Genomic DNA, 16,157 nt, shown 5'->3' on the forward strand with positions numbered 1-16,157 from the left:
GAAGTCTACATGAAGTTTGGAAGTCTGTAGCGATTGACTGCAGAAAGCTGACCCCGTTCTGTCATTTTACGTGGCCTACCACTTTGTGGCTGAGTGGCTGTCGTTCCCAATCGCTTCCACTTTATAATACCTCTGACAGCTGACTGTGGAATATTTAGTAGCAAGAAAATTTCACGACTGGACTTGTTGCACAGGTGGCATCCTATCACGGTACCACTCTGGAATTCTCTGAGCTCCTGAGAGCGACCCATTCTTTCACAAAAGTCTGTAGAAGCAGTCTGCATGCCTACGTGCTTGGTTTTATACACCCGTGGCCATGGAAGTGAGTGGAACACCTGAATTCAATTATTTGGATGGGTGAGTGAATACTTTTGGCAATATAGTGTGTGTGTGTGTGTGTGTGTGTGTGTGTGTGTGTGTGTGTGTGTGTGTGTGTGTATATATACATACACACACACACACACACACACACACACACACACACACACACAGTATCTCACAAAAGTGAGTACACCCCTCACATTTCTGCAAATATTGTATTATATATTTTCATGGGACAACAGTATAGAAATGAAACTTGGATATAACTTGGTAGTCAGTGTGCAGCTTGTATAGCAGTATAGATTTACTGTCCTCTGAAAATAATATATATATATATATATATATATATAATATATATATATATATATATATTACACACTTGGATAAGTTTAAATGTAGACACTTCTTTTTGACTTTCATTTACATATTTATTCTTAAGTAAGATTTCGGTACTTTTTGACCCTGGACGTTACTGATGTTAATGCACGTTACTGTAAAGAGATTGTATTCCAAGTCATTCTTTTTTGGAAGATTCCTGGTGCCAGTGGTTATTGTGTGCAAGGGAAGAGCAAACGATAGTATACCTTTTTTTGCTTTTCTTTATTGAAGTTCAATGTCTCAAAACTTCTGAGAGGTTATACCTTTTAGTGTAGACATCTCACAATAAGCTGTAGGAGATATTCAAAAGAAAGATTTAAAATTAAAATAAAAGCACATTCCAACTAAGTCAGGGATCTGTTTGTGTTTTTAATGAATTTTCATTTTATATTAAGTGTTTTGGATGTTGATGACATAGTATGCCTTATGCTGTGCATAAAACAGACTTTTGTGTTTATTAACAGTAGTTGTCAAAGTATTCCTTAGCCCACATGTGACATCCATCAGAGAGGTTTGCTGGTTCTTGCAGTGTAGTCTGAGGAATTGAAGGCCACGCACATTCAGTTGTAGTTTTCCACCTTGCCCAAATTCCTTTAATCTTTTGATGAAATTATGCACTGTAGAGGGTAAAATATCTCCTTGCAGTTGCTCATTGAGGAACACTATTCATAAACTTCTGCATTATTTGCTGAATAATTTGAAATTGGGATTTATATTTTTTTTCACACAGCATTGCTCACACAAACTGAAGCAGTTAAACAGCTATATACCAGCATGCGGAAAGTGACCAAACTAGATTGCTGAAAACAAGCATTACTAACATACTTTTGTTGGCAGTCAGACTAGACTGCAGATCATTTTGTACCATTTTTAAACATTGGGTAAACATTTTTTAAAAATTTTTAAACCACTGGTAGGTCCAAATTTCTATGATACACTTCTGCATCTTAAGAATAACTCAGTTTGCATTGTAGTCTTATTAAAGCATAATTAAACATAATTCAAACAAATGAACACATTGCTGCCACTAGATTTCTAATAAGTATCTCCATTTCCTGGTAAATGAAAGTTAATCCCTTTTTCGACCTTATTCTTGTTCCTATTATACATTTTTTCAGTGGTTCCCAACCTGGTCCTCAGGGCCCCTCAGACAGTCATCACTCCTGTGTGTTGCTAGTTGGCTTGGAGAAAAAAATGTGAACCATCAGAAACAGGTTGGGAACAATTGCAATATTCCATATGGTAAAATGATCATTTATTTAACTCTTGCACATATCGAGCATTACAAATTCAGAGCTTTCACTTTATCCTTGTTAGTATAAAGTGACGGTCTGATTAAATAAAGTAGCCGAGGCTTATGAGAAATGTACACTGTATTGTGTAAGTTCATTAAAAGTTGCTGCTCTGGAAAGACTTTTTAACAAAAGTAGGTGAAGGTGCTACTACACCCTGCAGAGGAAGCAGGCCAGTCAACTCCAGAAGGGTGACTGGTCAGAGGAATCTGGCAACCCTTATACCAGATAAAGAAAATAAAGCATGTTTTTTAGTTTATGTATTACACCGGTCATATACCTGTTTACTCAAACCAAATACATTTAGGTTTATTTATACAGCACCTGTCACAAAGTGTTTCACACAAAATATAAGGGGTTTATGAAGAGTTTAGACAGCACGTGGGACAGACGGGGGGGGGGGGGGGGGGGGGGGGGCAGACAAGAAAACGTGCAATAAAAAATAAAGAAGACAAATAAGTGATAACCTTCAGAAAGAAGGAAGTAGTAATCAGAACACAGTAGTAATCAGAACACAGTTTGAAACAGATATTCACTTTAACTCAGGAGGAGGCTCATCTTACAACACTAAGTTTAAACTCACTCTCTTCAACTGTGAAACTGTCATTCATGAAGTAGGTTACATCCGAGTACTGTGTGCGCAGCCTGGGATCTACAGTTCACAAACAGCAATCAATAACCTAGAGAAACGACGGTCTGCGTATTTTCGCAGATCTTCAAAATTTACACTGAAGCACAAAAGCCCCGGACTGGCGTGCAGCTGCGCTACGCGAACGCGCCGTATGGTTTAACGATCAGCGGAGCTGCACGCCTCAGAGAATAGCGCACTACACAAACGCAGCGTCGACTCCGCGGTAGCACCAACAGCTCCTAGATGAACTCTCTCAACACTCCGCCTTACAGCAGACACACCATATTACACCAGACTAGAAAACACCACCGGTCACTTCTGCGGTTACGAAACTCAACGGCTATGGCGGCTCGTTTCGTAAATTCTTACACGCCCACTGCACTGTTATCTAAAAGCTCAGGAGGACTCCAACGTCATTGCGGTCGTGAGGGCACCCTAACCTTTTGCTGGGGACTCGAATTTGTCACATAAAGGTAAGACGACAAACAAAACTGAAAAATGCAACAAAACATATGTCACAACGAATATATACTCTGTATGCGCGGACTGCTAACATGCTTACAAGCTAGCTCGCCTGAGAAAGCAGCTCTCACAGTAACGACACACAGACGTGATGTAACTTGGCAAAACGCGGCACTGCAAGGGTTGACCTTCCTACACGGAACGTTTACAATACAGGAGAAGATACGCGTTTCTTAGCAGATTTGATAGTTGATCTCGTTTTAACACGATCGAAGTTTTCCCCGAGCGTCTCAGCTCCGCAAGGGCAACGCTGTGGATCAGACGAGCCTCCTTATGTGTCTCATCGTTTTCTTGTAACATAAATACATTCAGCTTTCCAGCATACAGCCATGCCTTCCTCTTGCTCCACAGTAGTGTAGATATTTTAATGTGAGATGTTTCGTGAAATAAACTCATTGAACTTGTAAACCATGCAAGCTAAACGAATATATCTGGAGGTAAAGTAACTAAAATGCTAGCTAGAAAGTAATGCACCAAGCTAGGGAGAAGCATTTACCCCTAACCGTGTAAGCAGTCCTTGCCCCAAGGGTCACTGACTTAACAGAAATATGAAGTCTTCAGGCTACAGATAAACGTGTCTTTATATGTTTCTGCATTTAATATGTAGCACTCCCAGTTTTCATAATATATTTTAATACTGTTTCTCACTCTTTGTTGACACTGGGCAGGTCACAGACCGTTGACAAGTTTTCATATACTGGTTAAGATAAGGATTTGGGTTGGGCTGGGGAGTTGGCAAAAGGCTGTTGGTATGCAGAGAAAAAAATAGTGGACCTTATTTTCCCTGTGAGTGTATATAAGAGATGACTGTACCTCTGAAACCCAAACACAGCATCTGAATAGGACATATGAACAAGTGGCATGGTCCCGTGGTGTCTGTGAATGGGTTGACAGTTTGGTGAAGCTGTATTTACTATCATTCTATAGAACAACCTCATACCATGAAGATACGAAGATCATGGTCTTTGATTCCAGTTTAGGAAAACAGAGCATAGTGCACGTTTTAGCATTTTCCCTGCTCTATCATAAATTACCCAACTCAAACTTGAGCAAGATGTAGTACAGCAAAAAAGTACAATCCATGGGAGCCATCAGATGTCAAGACTGTTTACATCCATTGCTTAATGAAGTGTGAACTAAGAGCCATTTAAATGAATTGGTTGTTTTATCCAGCTGTCTCCTGCTGCACTTCAGTCTCAGTTACCTGGTATATGACACACATAAATGTCAGGTGACCCTTTTTAATAGGGCAATGCTTTGCTATTCAGTTAGTCCTTATCTACGCGACAATTCCGAAATTCAGAGTTTCTGAATATCTTCACCCTGGAAGGGGTTTTCAAAACGCTCCGTCTTCAGTGACCTAAAATGCAGACAAAATGTTTGCATGTAACCAAAAATGCCAGAACGTATAGAAAAAGCTATGTTTTAAAAAAATACCAATGTGGACTAGGCTTTAGTCCACCTAAAAATTGCTCCCAAAGACTGTGACTGGATCAGGTATTAATTAATTACGTTTAGTGGATGCAGGGGAGCACATATCTCATGCAGCCTTTTTTGTTAAAAAAATTCTCTTAAGAGGATTTCAGTGACGGACACTTGAAGAGATGTTTCTGGGTCTTTCTCTGTTGTAGACATGTGGATTCCATTGTTGAGTTTTACTGCCCTACCACATGTTGGTGGGATCTACGGAGGTTTCATCACAAGAAAAGAGGTGAAGACGTGGTATGCTTCGCTTAACAAGCCATCATGGAGGCCACCTAATGCTGCTTTTCCAGTGGTGTGGACATCTCTCTACACTGGAATGGGGTTAGTATATGTCAGGGTGAAGCCAATTATGCTAACTTCTTAAAATCAGTTCAAACTGGCTGAGCTATTCTTCAGTTAAAAAAGTGTATAACAAAACTTTGGTTGGCCCTGGCCATTTAAGGGATTACCTGATATTTCTGGTTTGTATCAAGTCCTCAGGATAAGAATTGACCCTGAATTCCCATCCACGTTATCATGACATTAAATAGATGTTTCATTATATATTTTAATTGGCATTTAGTATTTAACTGAACAAATAAAATATACTTCACTGGATTTTGGAGCAGTTTTTCTTAAACCCTGCTTTATTAGCTATGCCAAAACAGTCATATAGTACAACTTTAGACAGAAAATCATACTAGTGCTCATATAGTCATTTGCAAAAGTTTGGACACCCCTGGTTAAATAACATGTTGATTTTCTAAGTGAAAATAAGTTAATATATCCTCTACAGGGGAATTTTTAAAAATGTTAAATTCAGCAAAGAAACACTAAATAAAATTGTGCATTAAAATGTGTTCTCAATTGAGGATGTGAGCTTATCTTCATTTGGAAACTCAACAAAATGTAACTTGACCAGAGGCACAAAACTTTAGCATAGACTGTATATGTTTCAGTTTGTTTACTGCTGCATTCCATATCATGGAAATAGGTTCAAGTAAATTAATGCCAGACTTCTTGCAAACCTTGAATGTAAATGTTTTATGTTTTTGCAAAATCTATCCTGAATCTCTACAGTCATTTTTGTGATCTTACTTAACTTTTGCTCCCCTTTAATTAATGTGTTTTTCTGAAACCATTGTTTTAGGTATGGTTCATACCTGGTGTGGAAGGAACTGGGAGGCTTCACAGAGGATGCTCTGGTCCCACTGGGGCTTTACGGCCTGCAGCTGGCACTGAATTGGGCCTGGACCCCCATATTTTTTGGGGCACACAAGATCAAACTGGTGAGAGTGCATGCCTTTCTTAGCTACATGAAGAGAAGCGATCATGCCACATATCTTTATTACAGTCATAATATTGCAGTACTCTGTTTGCACTTTGTAGTGTATGGAGCTACTGAGTGGCACTGCATGCTGTAATAAAAACTACTAACTAAAACACTGTGATTCAATTCAGAAGAAGCAAATGATTAGTCATTACAATGTATTATGCTTGACATTTCTGTACTCTTCTCCCTGCAGGCCCTCATAGAGCTAGTTATGCTTACGGGTACGGTGGCCGGCACCATGGTGTCCTGGTACCCAGTGAGCCGCACTGCTACGCTGCTCATGGCTCCTTATCTAGCCTGGCTCTGTTTGGCCACCTCCCTCAACTACTGTATCTGGAGGGACAACCCTGAGACTAAAAAAGACTAGAGTGGACAAAAATGACACAAACAGCAAACACAATTAACAGGTTATAACTTTCCACAAAAGATGCCAGAAATCTGCCTTTGATCATATTCAAGTGCATATTCATGTGATTTGTGACACTTTATCTGCTTAGCAACTGACATTTAACAAGTGTGAAAATTAGCTATTTTGTATAAGGTTTTGCATGCTTGTATGCACATTTTGTATCAAAATAACATTTTATTGACACCATGTAATTCTTCTCAATAAAAATCTATTAAACCTCAACGTTAACATCACTCACTTCCACACATTTATAATCTATAATTGTGTATTTTTGCAGTTCTTTATGATTGCAAATTCTGAGACTGAAAACTGAGTGCTCACTAAAATAAGTAACAGTAAAATATTAACAGTAATCATTAACAGTATCAATATAGCCTTGGTTCATGAGAACCCTTCATTAAATATGTACATTTCCTGATAAATTGTGAGCATTTAATATATTCTTAGCCAAAGGTTTTTTTAATGATTTTAATACAGTATAGTTTTAATGGTTTGTAAGACACAGACACAAATTACATTAAATATTGTATACAATTTTCAGAGTTACACTGCATATGAGGCACATGCAGTTGGCTGACAGTAACAGTGGCAATATACAGAATATATCTGATGTATTAATACAATAACTTAGGATTTTTTTTTTCTAAATGAAAATGTGCTGTAATAGAGCCTACAGTGAAAAATTACTGCTTTTCTGGCTTCTCAGGAGATGCATCTTCCGGTTTAGAAGAGAATCGCTCCATCAGAGTCTTCCACAGTCCCTTCTTGTCTTCATCCGTCTGTTGCATATTTCCTACGAGTGATTTAACAAAATAATCCTAGAGTTATTTGTAACAACAACCCTCTACAATAGCTCAAATCAAGTTCTTTGTTAATACTGCTGTAATCATAGTCAAGCCCAATTCCTCCCTCTTGTATTCTATAGGAAATGGTGTTATGCAGTACTTTCATTTCATACCTTATACATTTTTGTAGCGCATTATCTTTATCATCTGCCAGACACAGTAACGTTTACAGGCAACTACACTTTACAGTACTTTAATCGTACTCTGTATAATATGCATGGCTGACATTTTCTGGTATAGCTCTGATATCTGGTAAATATCTGATATTTAACACATATACACACACACACACACACACACACACACACACACACACACACACACACACACACACACACACACACACACATTTTCTAAGCCGCTTCTCCCTCAGGGTCGCGGGGGGTGCTGGAGCCTATCCCAGCGGTCATTGGGCGGAAGGCAGGATACACTCTGGAAAGGTCACCAGTCCATCGCAGGGCAGACAGACAGACACACACAATCACTCACACGCTCACACCTAGGGGCAATTTACCATGTCCAATTGGCCTGACTGCATGTCTTTGGACTGTGGGAGGAAACCGGAGAACCCAGAGGAAACCCACGTAGACACAGGAACATGCAAAGCCCACACAGAGAGGACCCCGGTCACCTGGCCGGGGAATCGAACCCAGGCCCTCCTTGCTGTGAGGCGACAGCCTGACCCACCGCGCCACCGTGCCGCTTGATATGGACACATTGATATTTAACAAAGAAAGAAAAATGATTAAGCCTAAATCTTACCTGTTGCTAATAACATCCGACACTCTTCCACTGTCACACCTGTAAAACTTGTGTCTTTTGCTCGTGGAAACTGTAAAGATGTCAGACCAAGATAATTTAAATCAACATGACGAAATATGAGTATAATATATTATATATAATATATAGACAAAATGTAAAGTGATTAACCTGTCTGGCTTCAGACTCACCTTTTCTTTGTAAACATTGCTGTTGATTCGAGCCAAACTTTCATACATCTGATCACATTTTTCGGGGTCTGAGATCTGTAAGAAAATGTTTAATAGAATATTTCATTACTTCTCATTTGTTGTATTATCTCACCACATGCTTGTTGGCTCATTCTTTTTTTTCCTTTTGACTCTTAAAAAACACTACAATATTAATCTATTAAAAATCTTATTGCACTTACAGCCTTTCATCCATAGGCTGCCAGTCAAGATTTACATATTTATCATCAATCAGATGATGTGCAGTACAGCAACTCTTCAGATGCCTCACATGGCAAGTTCTACCATAACAACGAGCAAAGCATGACTATGATACATTTCTGAAGCATAAAATTAAAAGATCATTTAATATTATACATTCCATATTTTTAACTGTGCACAGTATTGTGTATATTCGTGGAAAATATGGCATGTCAGCATTAGTGCATCCTAAACAGCAGCAGCACACACAGTGAAGGACAAGCAGCGCGGCCGGCAGCCTGTTACGGCTGTAACGCAGCAGTAAGTTCAGCTCAGCTATTCCGGCCGCAGGTCCCGCACACTCAGCCAGCGAGCTGACCGGCGCTGCTGTAGAGAAGAAGTCCTGGTGGTGTCAGTTTTGTGCAGAGGTGACTGTAACACTGTCAGCTAGTGTGCCTTCTCCTCCAGAAGCGTTCAGGTTAGATTTCATTACCTGGGTATTTTCACCCTCTCGGAACGCGCTGGCCACTCTCTGTCGTAAAAACGTCCCCAGATCTCTGCCTTTTTTGGTTTCGTCTCTTGGCCATTCTTCACATAACTTCAGGAATCGGCGGTACCTGGTGGCAGCCATGGTCAGACTGGCGGAACAGGAGGAGCACCGTACGGGATGCGCGCAGGGACACACCGCGCGGCGCGTTTATCGTTTTCTGTAACGCTCCCGGTTCACCGCATGTTGACCCATCCGGCTTTCCGTAGCTTGAAGGCAAAGCGATTTCTTCACGTGTTTTGCCGCATCACAGCTAGGTTAATGCCTCTGAACAGTTCCTTCATTTGTCGTTCGTGCTAACCGGTTTCCATTGAAGATTTGTTACATTTTAAAGGAAATCACAGAAAATGAGTGGAGCAGGAAAGAAAACAGAAGCGGGGTCGCCTGGAGTTCTGAGCTGGATTAGCTCCGCTTGTCGGTTCGCCACGGACAGGAACGATTTCAGAAGGTAAAGTGAGCTAAGGCCAGTTAACACCCGTTAGGTAGCTGGGTAGCTTAGTAAATGGTGTACTTTGTAAAGTGTTTGTGTTCTGAATGTGTCACGCTACCCGGATCAGTATAATTAGTGCGCGGTGTGTCGCGATTAGCCGGCAAGTGACTGCAGTAGGAGGTTAGCTACGCTAGCTCGCTAACTAGGTCCTAGCTAATATAAATCGTATGATAAATCTAATGAACGCCAGCCTGTAGTAGTCCAGGCGCTGTGGTCAAATAACAAACCACCGTAGCCCTCTGCCTATATTCAGGATAACGTCAATCAGTGCCAAACGAGGATGACCTTAGCTAAACGTCACCATTCGTCCGACCTCTGACAAAATACAAGACCCCTAAACGTGAGCTCTGCTCTCATTTGATTTAATCTAAAACAAACTTGTAAGCATGCCAACCAGTACTTTTGTATGTTAGTGCCGTGTTAGTTAGTGCCATGTGGGTCAAATAAAAATAAAGGAGTAAATTATAACGATAACTGCATGAACGGCCGTCACACAGAACCGCGTTTCAGGACGTGCAGTTTACACTCCTCTGTGTTGTTTTAAGCGGAAAGTCTAAACGAGTCTCTGCTGTAAGAAATCCCGCCGAATATCACTAGTATTTGGGGAAAAAAGTACAGTTAAAATGTGTGATTATTCCACCTTTAGCAGTAATTATTTCAAGCTATTTTTTTAACAAAGGTCTTTCCTTTCGTATCAGATCACTGATGAAGCCTGCCTTCTCAGCAGAGGCTTTCACACTATACCTGAACTTGCACAACAAACACTGACCCAAAACACTTCATTTATAGCATGAATGTCTGAGAAACACTAATAAGGATCAGCAGGATCAGCTGCTGTGATTGTGCTTGCACTACTATGTTGACACAAATCAGAAATGACAACTGTAAACATGGCATTTTCAGGCTCATTGAATAGTTTTTTTCAGTTTGATATAAATGTTTCATTCTTCCCTCATTTTTGTCTAGGAATGTTCTTGTGAATATAGGCTTGTTTGCAGCAGGAGTTTGGGTAGCAAGAAACCTGTCAGATTTTGACCTGATGTCTCCTCAGCCAGTCACATAGTTCCTGCCATGCCATGAGATTTTACAGGTAAAAGTTATTTGTCAATTAGTAAAATGGATAATATTACAAAATGCATCCTAAAAAACTGGTTTTCAGACACAGATTAAAACTTTGTATTCAAAATAGCCTATTACATCTGGCTTATGTACTGATTATATCCAGAAGTAGTAATATGACTGAATAATAAGGAGCGTGACTCCACACGAGGGCCTAAAAACCCAATGCTGAGCAGATTGTTCAGCTTAGACCAACTTTAGTAAGCTACTATTTAACCATCTTATCTGTTCAGCAAGTGGGCATTGTTAAGTAGTTGAAGTAAACCCACCAGAAAAAAGTGGTTTGGCTCCAGTGTTGCACTGAGTACAGAGGCATTTTGACAAATTTCATTTTCCTGTTATTAATGCATTGAAAGGCTAAATCTAGCCTAAAGAATCACTACACGACTTCAGAAGTCTACTAGTGTCCTTGACTCGGAGAGACAGTACAGTTTTTACACAGAAATGATTCCTTATTTTTGATATCTTATGGATTCTCAGTCTAAATACTATGACTCTCTTTTTCATGATTTTTTTTTGTATCCTCAGGAGGGGAACTATGACATCTGATCAAGAATGAAGTTTTGCAACAAGGGGACCGATGGCAATAGACCAGTAGATACTGAATGGAAAAAAATTTACAGAGGACTGCTTTACATTTTTGTTAAACAAGTAAAACAACTGATGTTACTGGAAGTGTCAAACTTTATTAAGTATAAATAATACATTTCAGGTTTGTTAAGGTTTTCACAGTTACTTGAGTGGGACTAGTCACACACCTGAAAGAAGAGGATATACAAAAGTTATGCATGTTCAACTCACTAAACTGTGTTAACAATGAAACCATAATCTTTGGAGCACTGTCCTTTAGAAAATCTATTTTTGCATTACCTGCTATGCTTTGCTTTGAAGATAAAAGCTGGACCCATGTCTCTTTTTCCAATCTGCAGGCAAATATCCAGTTTGAACTTAAATTAAAAGTTGCCCTGAAATGACGTTTCATATAGAATGTCTATTCAAATATTCAGAATCTGTTTACTCTCAGTTACCGTGTCTCTGCAGCAAGTATTATAGCTGTAGCGGTTTTCAAGCGGTTTTGGGTGAGGTGGAGGAGGAAGGCTTCTGGAGGCAGCCCCAACATCCGAGTATTTAACACCTCTACACGAACATGGGCAGGGAACATTGCGTGGTCCTGCACACTGAATCTCTGTCCACTGATGTGATTATACATAAGTAATGATACATATAGAAGACATTTGTAACATTGTGCACAGGTTCCTACAACTTGGATTAAACCTAATCCTGAGCTAAAGTTCAGTCAGTGAACCATTTTAATCTTAGATTTCCAGAGAATGAATAAAAAAAATAAAAAAAAGTAGGAAATTCCTCACAAATGCATATAGTATACTATGCATATAGTATATAAATGAATACAGCAAAGAACTTACTTCTTGTGGGAGAGGAGCAAAAGGTCATTGAAGAGGTGCAGGTAGATGTCTGTGCGTGACACTGTGGAGCCTGTGGTGTGATTACTTTTGACAGTCAGCTTTTTCAAGGCTCCTGCTCGAATCAGATGACGTCCACTTATGACTAAAGGTATTGACTGATGGTGGAAAAAAAAAGAAAAACAACAACAAAAAACACTTTACAACCAATTGAACAGATACACATTGCTTGGAAAAACTGGATGGGAAAAGATTCAGACCTTGACATTGCCAAAGTCCACCAGCTTCTCCAAGGAAACCAGTTCCTCTGTCCGTTTCATTCTCTGGACATTGCTGTCGCACTCTACCACTATCTATGTTACACAGAATAAACTTAATGCGTCATTTATTTAAAACAATAATGTGACCACCATTTCACAACAACCTTATCTGCTATGCTTTTGAGGTGAGGAAAAAGATAAATTGATTGAAATTAGATTGGGGTGTCCAGTCTTATCCACAAAAGGGCCGGTTTTCATTCCAACAAAGCACACAATATCAACTGTTTGAAGACTGAGAGCAATTGATTAAATAAGTGGAATCAGGTGTGTTCCTGCCCAATTAGAACAACAGCCTGCAGCCACACCAGCCCTTTGTGGATAAGACTAGACACTACTAAATTAGATAAAAATAATGCACATTTTAAAAATGCTGTATTTTCATGTGGGAGCTAATAAAGTAAAGGATGCATTATGACATCCATACAAAATATCTAAGCTTACCTCTCGCACAGCTTCAATTGCTTCTTTTAGGTTTGTGACATCAGTGGAGTACTCATGAGCCCTTTTGAGGATGTTCTGAACCAGTGACAAAGGAAAATATGCTGCATCAAATAATGCACATCTACAAAAGGTACCCAAGAGGTTATGCAATTTTCTCAAGAGTTTTAAAAGGTCTCCAATTCCTGAGTTTGAGGAAGCCCACCTCTAGAATAAGCCTTAATCGTGTGATTCTTTGGAAAGGAAGGACCAGAAAGGACTTGAGTGTCTGTCTCTGGCATACCGGATCCTTCTCCAGCTTCTTTACAGCCATCACAAACTTTTTATTTTCCTGCCTGAACAGAAAGGGACAAGTTACACAAGTGAAAAAGGGATTTGTTGAGTTTAGATGAAGAGAGATGAAACTGGATGACGGGATAAACAGAACTAACAAAAGTTTTGCAATGAGGGCCTCCTGGTACATCATGTTGGTGACATAAGGCACATACACCCGACGAAAGGCTGATAAGTGACTCAGCACTACGTCACCAATTTTAGACATCACTACATTCTGACCCAGCCTAGCCTCCAGGTCCAGAAGAAATCTGTCAAGGACAATTTACAAATTAGTCATTTTAGATACCACAGCTATGGGGAAAATAGCAGACTGTAATTTGATGTGCGTTTTGTCCTTACCCCTCACTGACCCTACAGACCTCCTTTAGGTTGGAAAAAAGAACATGATTCTGTACAGGAGACAATGCGTTCCTCAGCTCTGCAGAGCCCTGAAACAGCCCAACTGCCACATGCAAACTCTTCTGATATGAGGTTTCTGACAAAATTAGTTCAAACATGGCCTATGCAACAAATACAAAAAAAAAAAAAAAAAACAACACAACACCACACACACACACACACACACACACACACACACACACACAACAAGGGGTATGCTATAAACATTATTATAACCATGATAAACGGTTACATTTTACAGAGCATACTGGATGCTAAAAATACAACAGATTCAATGTACAATGTATAATTAAGATATCCTCAAGAATTTTTGCCTCATTTCCACTCCGTACCATCAATAAACGTGTGTGTAATTTGGGGACGATTACGGATAACTCTGACATCATCTCTACAACATCTACCTCTTGTAGCCGAACATCACTGGCTGTGAGTGAATGCAGCAAACGTTTCCTCTTCACTTCTGGCAGCTCCTGCCACAAAGCGTATGGTGCCACATATAGCCCTGGAGGGCTTGATACAGAAATTGGGCTGGATGCAGGGGGAGAAGAGAGGCCAGCAAGACACTGCGACATCACAAGATTTGCCAGCCTTTTGTGCTGCACCTTCTGAAGGTCTGCTCTCATGCATTTCAGCCAGTAATCCTGATACAGTGGCACAGCTACAGAGAGGAAATGAGAGCTTATGGCTTGTTCATTTAAAATGCTATATTTAACAGCAAATGTATTTTAAGGTATGCAATGTGATTCTAAACTTACAACTGTTAATGTATTTCGATTCAAACTTCAGCTGAAAGGTTTCTTCTTCCTTCTGTGCATCATCCGTGCACCTAAATCACAAAGATTTTCAGTTCTCATTGTACACTTATCAACTTAGACAACTTCTCTTTACCAAAGCCTCACATTACATGTTTACATGAAATTTAACAGATTTACATGTTATACCCACATGCATACATACGCTATATGGACAAAGTAGTAGGATACCTACACAATACCAACATGGGAGCTTTCATAACATCTCATTCTAAATCCACTGGTATTAATATTGACTAATTTGGGCTCCCCTTTACCAGCTTCCACTTTTCTGGGAAGACTTTCTACAAGGTTTTGGAGGGTGTCTGTGGTCATTTTTGCCCATTCATCTGAAAAGGTTATACACATTATTCTTCATCTACCAAACTTTAAACTTGGTACAATGCAGTCAGGCACATAGTGTTCTGGCATTCACCAAAAGGAGGGGTATACTAATACTTCTGTCCATATAGTGTATGTAACCCAAACAGTAGTCATGCAAGATTCCACTGGCTTAAACTACTAGCCAAATACAGTTACATGTAATTTGTGCAAAATCACTAAAAATGGCAAACTCTCTAAAAATGACATGGCTGGGTTTTCTCCATGTTCAGAACTGTGTCTGGCCATCTTTTTACTCTCAAGCATGAGGACCACAAACCATGACCTTGATCATGTGATTTGGTTGAAAAGGTCAAAATGATTTCATTTTTATTCATCAAGCATAGTTGTCAACAGAAGTCTCGTCAAGAATTTCCACAGAGTTGTAAAAGATTACATTTCGGACGTTTGTTTTCCAGAGGCATTCACCAAAGACAGATCACAAAACATCAAGTTACTTATCTGCAGCTGATGAAAGTGGATCTGTGGTCTGACTTTAAATTACAGTTCTGCCGGACTAATAATATTCACCAAAACCATTAAAACCCATTAACAATCCTACCGTTCGACTTCATCTCGTCCGCAGTCCTGAGCAGGAGAGTCTGGCCGACTGGTCAAGGCCTTGTTAGTTGTGTCCTCCAAAGCGAAGAGCGGTGCAGCGTGGAGGTAAACACCCTCGAGACTCCAAGAGTCTGAGTTGGCAACGGACCTGAGAGCAGCAGCAATCCCACCAAAGGCGCTAAAAACGAGGCAAGACAAGGGTGTTGCTCTCAAACAAAGGCTACTCAGCACTCAGAATACTCTCACCAGTAACGGGATCTTAAAAGTAGGAAAAAATGAGCACAACGTTAAAAAGAAAATCTACCCAAAAGTCCTCCCTGTCGTCTGACAAGCGTTTGCTTTAACGTTGCTTTCATCCATCTTGGACTGTGCGAGTGCACAGACTACCGCATCGCTGTTGGCCTACAACACACAGAACAGTTACAGTTCAACTCTGTCGAGTTCACTACAGTCTCCACTGCAAATGCGTCTTAAAATGCGTCCTTGTTGCTTATTTTTTCCAATAAAGGGCACAGTTATCTTATCTTCTCAAAGGATTGATTGTAAGCAACCACATTTGTCTATGCATGCAGTACGTGCCTGAGCAAGCAGCTGATTATTGGTCGTGTTAGCGCTAATTTAGTTTCACTCCAATATCAGCATGAGTTTATTTGTTGTGGTCGCAGGATTAAGACCTACCATCAGTTAAACGTGAAGTGGAGCCCGACTTCCCTCCAGTCTACGGTGACATGACAGTACATGCTCAAGGCTGGAAGACTTGAATCCTCTTCGGGTGTGGCTCACTGATTGACATGACACTATCCAGCCCCTCACTAAAACTTTAAAGGGCCCACATTTTCCAACCTCTCCTTACTGATTAAACAGGCTGGTTTTGTTACTATGCCTGTAAGATGGATCTACACCGTGCCTGTGATAGGTAACTGACACCTGTTCTGATTTGCTGATTTGTATTGTACCTCGTTCAAAAAGCAGCCTGGGCTGAAAAGT

General features: G+C 40.0%; 4 protein-coding genes across 5 annotated transcripts; 2 read left to right on the top strand and 2 right to left on the bottom strand.

Moving 5' to 3' along the window:
• The first annotated feature begins 2,858 nt into the window (after positions 1–2,858).
• Positions 2,859–6,572, top strand: tspo (translocator protein). The gene is made up of 4 exons (XM_017719559.2): positions 2,859–3,095; positions 4,776–4,950; positions 5,759–5,897; positions 6,135–6,572. The coding sequence occupies exons 2-4, from the start codon at positions 4,778–4,780 to the stop codon at positions 6,306–6,308; spliced, it is 486 nt and encodes a 161-aa protein (XP_017575048.1). The 5' UTR covers positions 2,859–3,095; positions 4,776–4,777; the 3' UTR covers positions 6,309–6,572.
• A 196-nt stretch (positions 6,573–6,768) lies between these two features.
• LOC108440614 (ubiquinol-cytochrome-c reductase complex assembly factor 2) lies at positions 6,769–9,140 on the bottom strand. The gene is made up of 4 exons (XM_017719570.2): positions 8,858–9,140; positions 8,146–8,220; positions 7,958–8,027; positions 6,769–7,143 (listed from the first exon to the last, which is right to left on the bottom strand). The coding sequence occupies exons 1-4, from the start codon at positions 8,993–8,995 to the stop codon at positions 7,034–7,036; spliced, it is 393 nt and encodes a 130-aa protein (XP_017575059.1). The 5' UTR covers positions 8,996–9,140; the 3' UTR covers positions 6,769–7,033.
• Positions 9,141–9,232: 92 nt separating this feature from the next.
• tomm6 (translocase of outer mitochondrial membrane 6 homolog (yeast)) lies at positions 9,233–11,494 on the top strand. The gene is made up of 3 exons (XM_017719581.2): positions 9,233–9,359; positions 10,368–10,491; positions 11,049–11,494. Exons 1-2 carry the CDS (start codon positions 9,259–9,261, stop codon positions 10,462–10,464), a joined length of 198 nt encoding a protein of 65 aa, XP_017575070.1. The 5' UTR covers positions 9,233–9,258; the 3' UTR covers positions 10,465–10,491; positions 11,049–11,494.
• Positions 11,187–16,006, bottom strand: si:ch73-15b2.5 (rho guanine nucleotide exchange factor 19). 2 transcript variants are annotated; one of them, XM_017719547.2, is made up of 14 exons: positions 15,849–16,005; positions 15,475–15,572; positions 15,172–15,348; positions 14,193–14,263; positions 13,839–14,095; positions 13,378–13,538; positions 13,134–13,286; positions 12,908–13,037; positions 12,706–12,780; positions 12,205–12,297; positions 11,948–12,102; positions 11,549–11,713; positions 11,391–11,443; positions 11,190–11,278 (listed from the first exon to the last, which is right to left on the bottom strand). In XM_017719547.2, the coding sequence occupies exons 1-14, from the start codon at positions 15,849–15,851 to the stop codon at positions 11,271–11,273; spliced, it is 1,599 nt and encodes a 532-aa protein (XP_017575036.1). In that variant the 5' UTR covers positions 15,852–16,005; the 3' UTR covers positions 11,190–11,270. The 2 variants fall into 2 exon arrangements, with proteins under 2 accessions (XP_037390843.1, XP_017575036.1); XM_037534946.1 differs by having other exon boundaries at positions 11,187–11,443; positions 15,849–16,006.
• Between the last annotated feature and the right edge of the window lie 151 nt (positions 16,007–16,157).

This window comes from Pygocentrus nattereri, chromosome 26 (assembly GCF_015220715.1).
Source record: "Pygocentrus nattereri isolate fPygNat1 chromosome 26, fPygNat1.pri, whole genome shotgun sequence".
In the NCBI taxonomy this organism is placed as follows: Eukaryota; Metazoa; Chordata; class Actinopteri; order Characiformes; family Serrasalmidae; genus Pygocentrus; species Pygocentrus nattereri.

What these genes read in the sequence shown, in the direction of transcription:
- LOC108440614 (XM_017719570.2), bottom strand. Translation starts at nt 8,995, where the DNA reads ATGGCTGCCACCAGGTACCGCCGATTCCTGAAGTTATGTGAAGAATGG. An exon ending in GAGAGGGTGAAAATACCCAG is followed by an intron (nt 8,221 to 8,857) that starts GTAATGAAATCT and finishes ATTTTCTTACAG; the next exon opens with ATCTCAGACCCCGAAAAATG. An exon ending in GCAATGTTTACAAAGAAAAG is followed by an intron (nt 8,028 to 8,145) that starts GTGAGTCTGAAG and finishes ACATCTTTACAG; the next exon opens with TTTCCACGAGCAAAAGACAC.
- tomm6 (XM_017719581.2), top strand. Translation starts at nt 9,259, where the DNA reads ATGAGTGGAGCAGGAAAGAAAACAGAAGCGGGGTCGCCTGGAGTTCTG. An exon ending in GACAGGAACGATTTCAGAAG is followed by an intron (nt 9,360 to 10,367) that starts GTAAAGTGAGCT and finishes ATTTTTGTCTAG; the next exon opens with GAATGTTCTTGTGAATATAG.
- tspo (XM_017719559.2), top strand. Translation starts at nt 4,778, where the DNA reads ATGTGGATTCCATTGTTGAGTTTTACTGCCCTACCACATGTTGGTGGG. An exon ending in TCTCTCTACACTGGAATGGG is followed by an intron (nt 4,951 to 5,758) that starts GTTAGTATATGT and finishes CCATTGTTTTAG; the next exon opens with GTATGGTTCATACCTGGTGT. An exon ending in GGGCACACAAGATCAAACTG is followed by an intron (nt 5,898 to 6,134) that starts GTGAGAGTGCAT and finishes TTCTCCCTGCAG; the next exon opens with GCCCTCATAGAGCTAGTTAT.
- si:ch73-15b2.5 (XM_037534946.1), bottom strand. An exon ending in GTCTGTAGGGTCAGTGAGGG is followed by an intron (nt 13,287 to 13,377) that starts GTAAGGACAAAA and finishes TGTCCTTGACAG; the next exon opens with ATTTCTTCTGGACCTGGAGG. An exon ending in ATACTTGCTGCAGAGACACG is followed by an intron (nt 11,444 to 11,548) that starts GTAACTGAGAGT and finishes ATTTGCCTGCAG; the next exon opens with ATTGGAAAAAGAGACATGGG.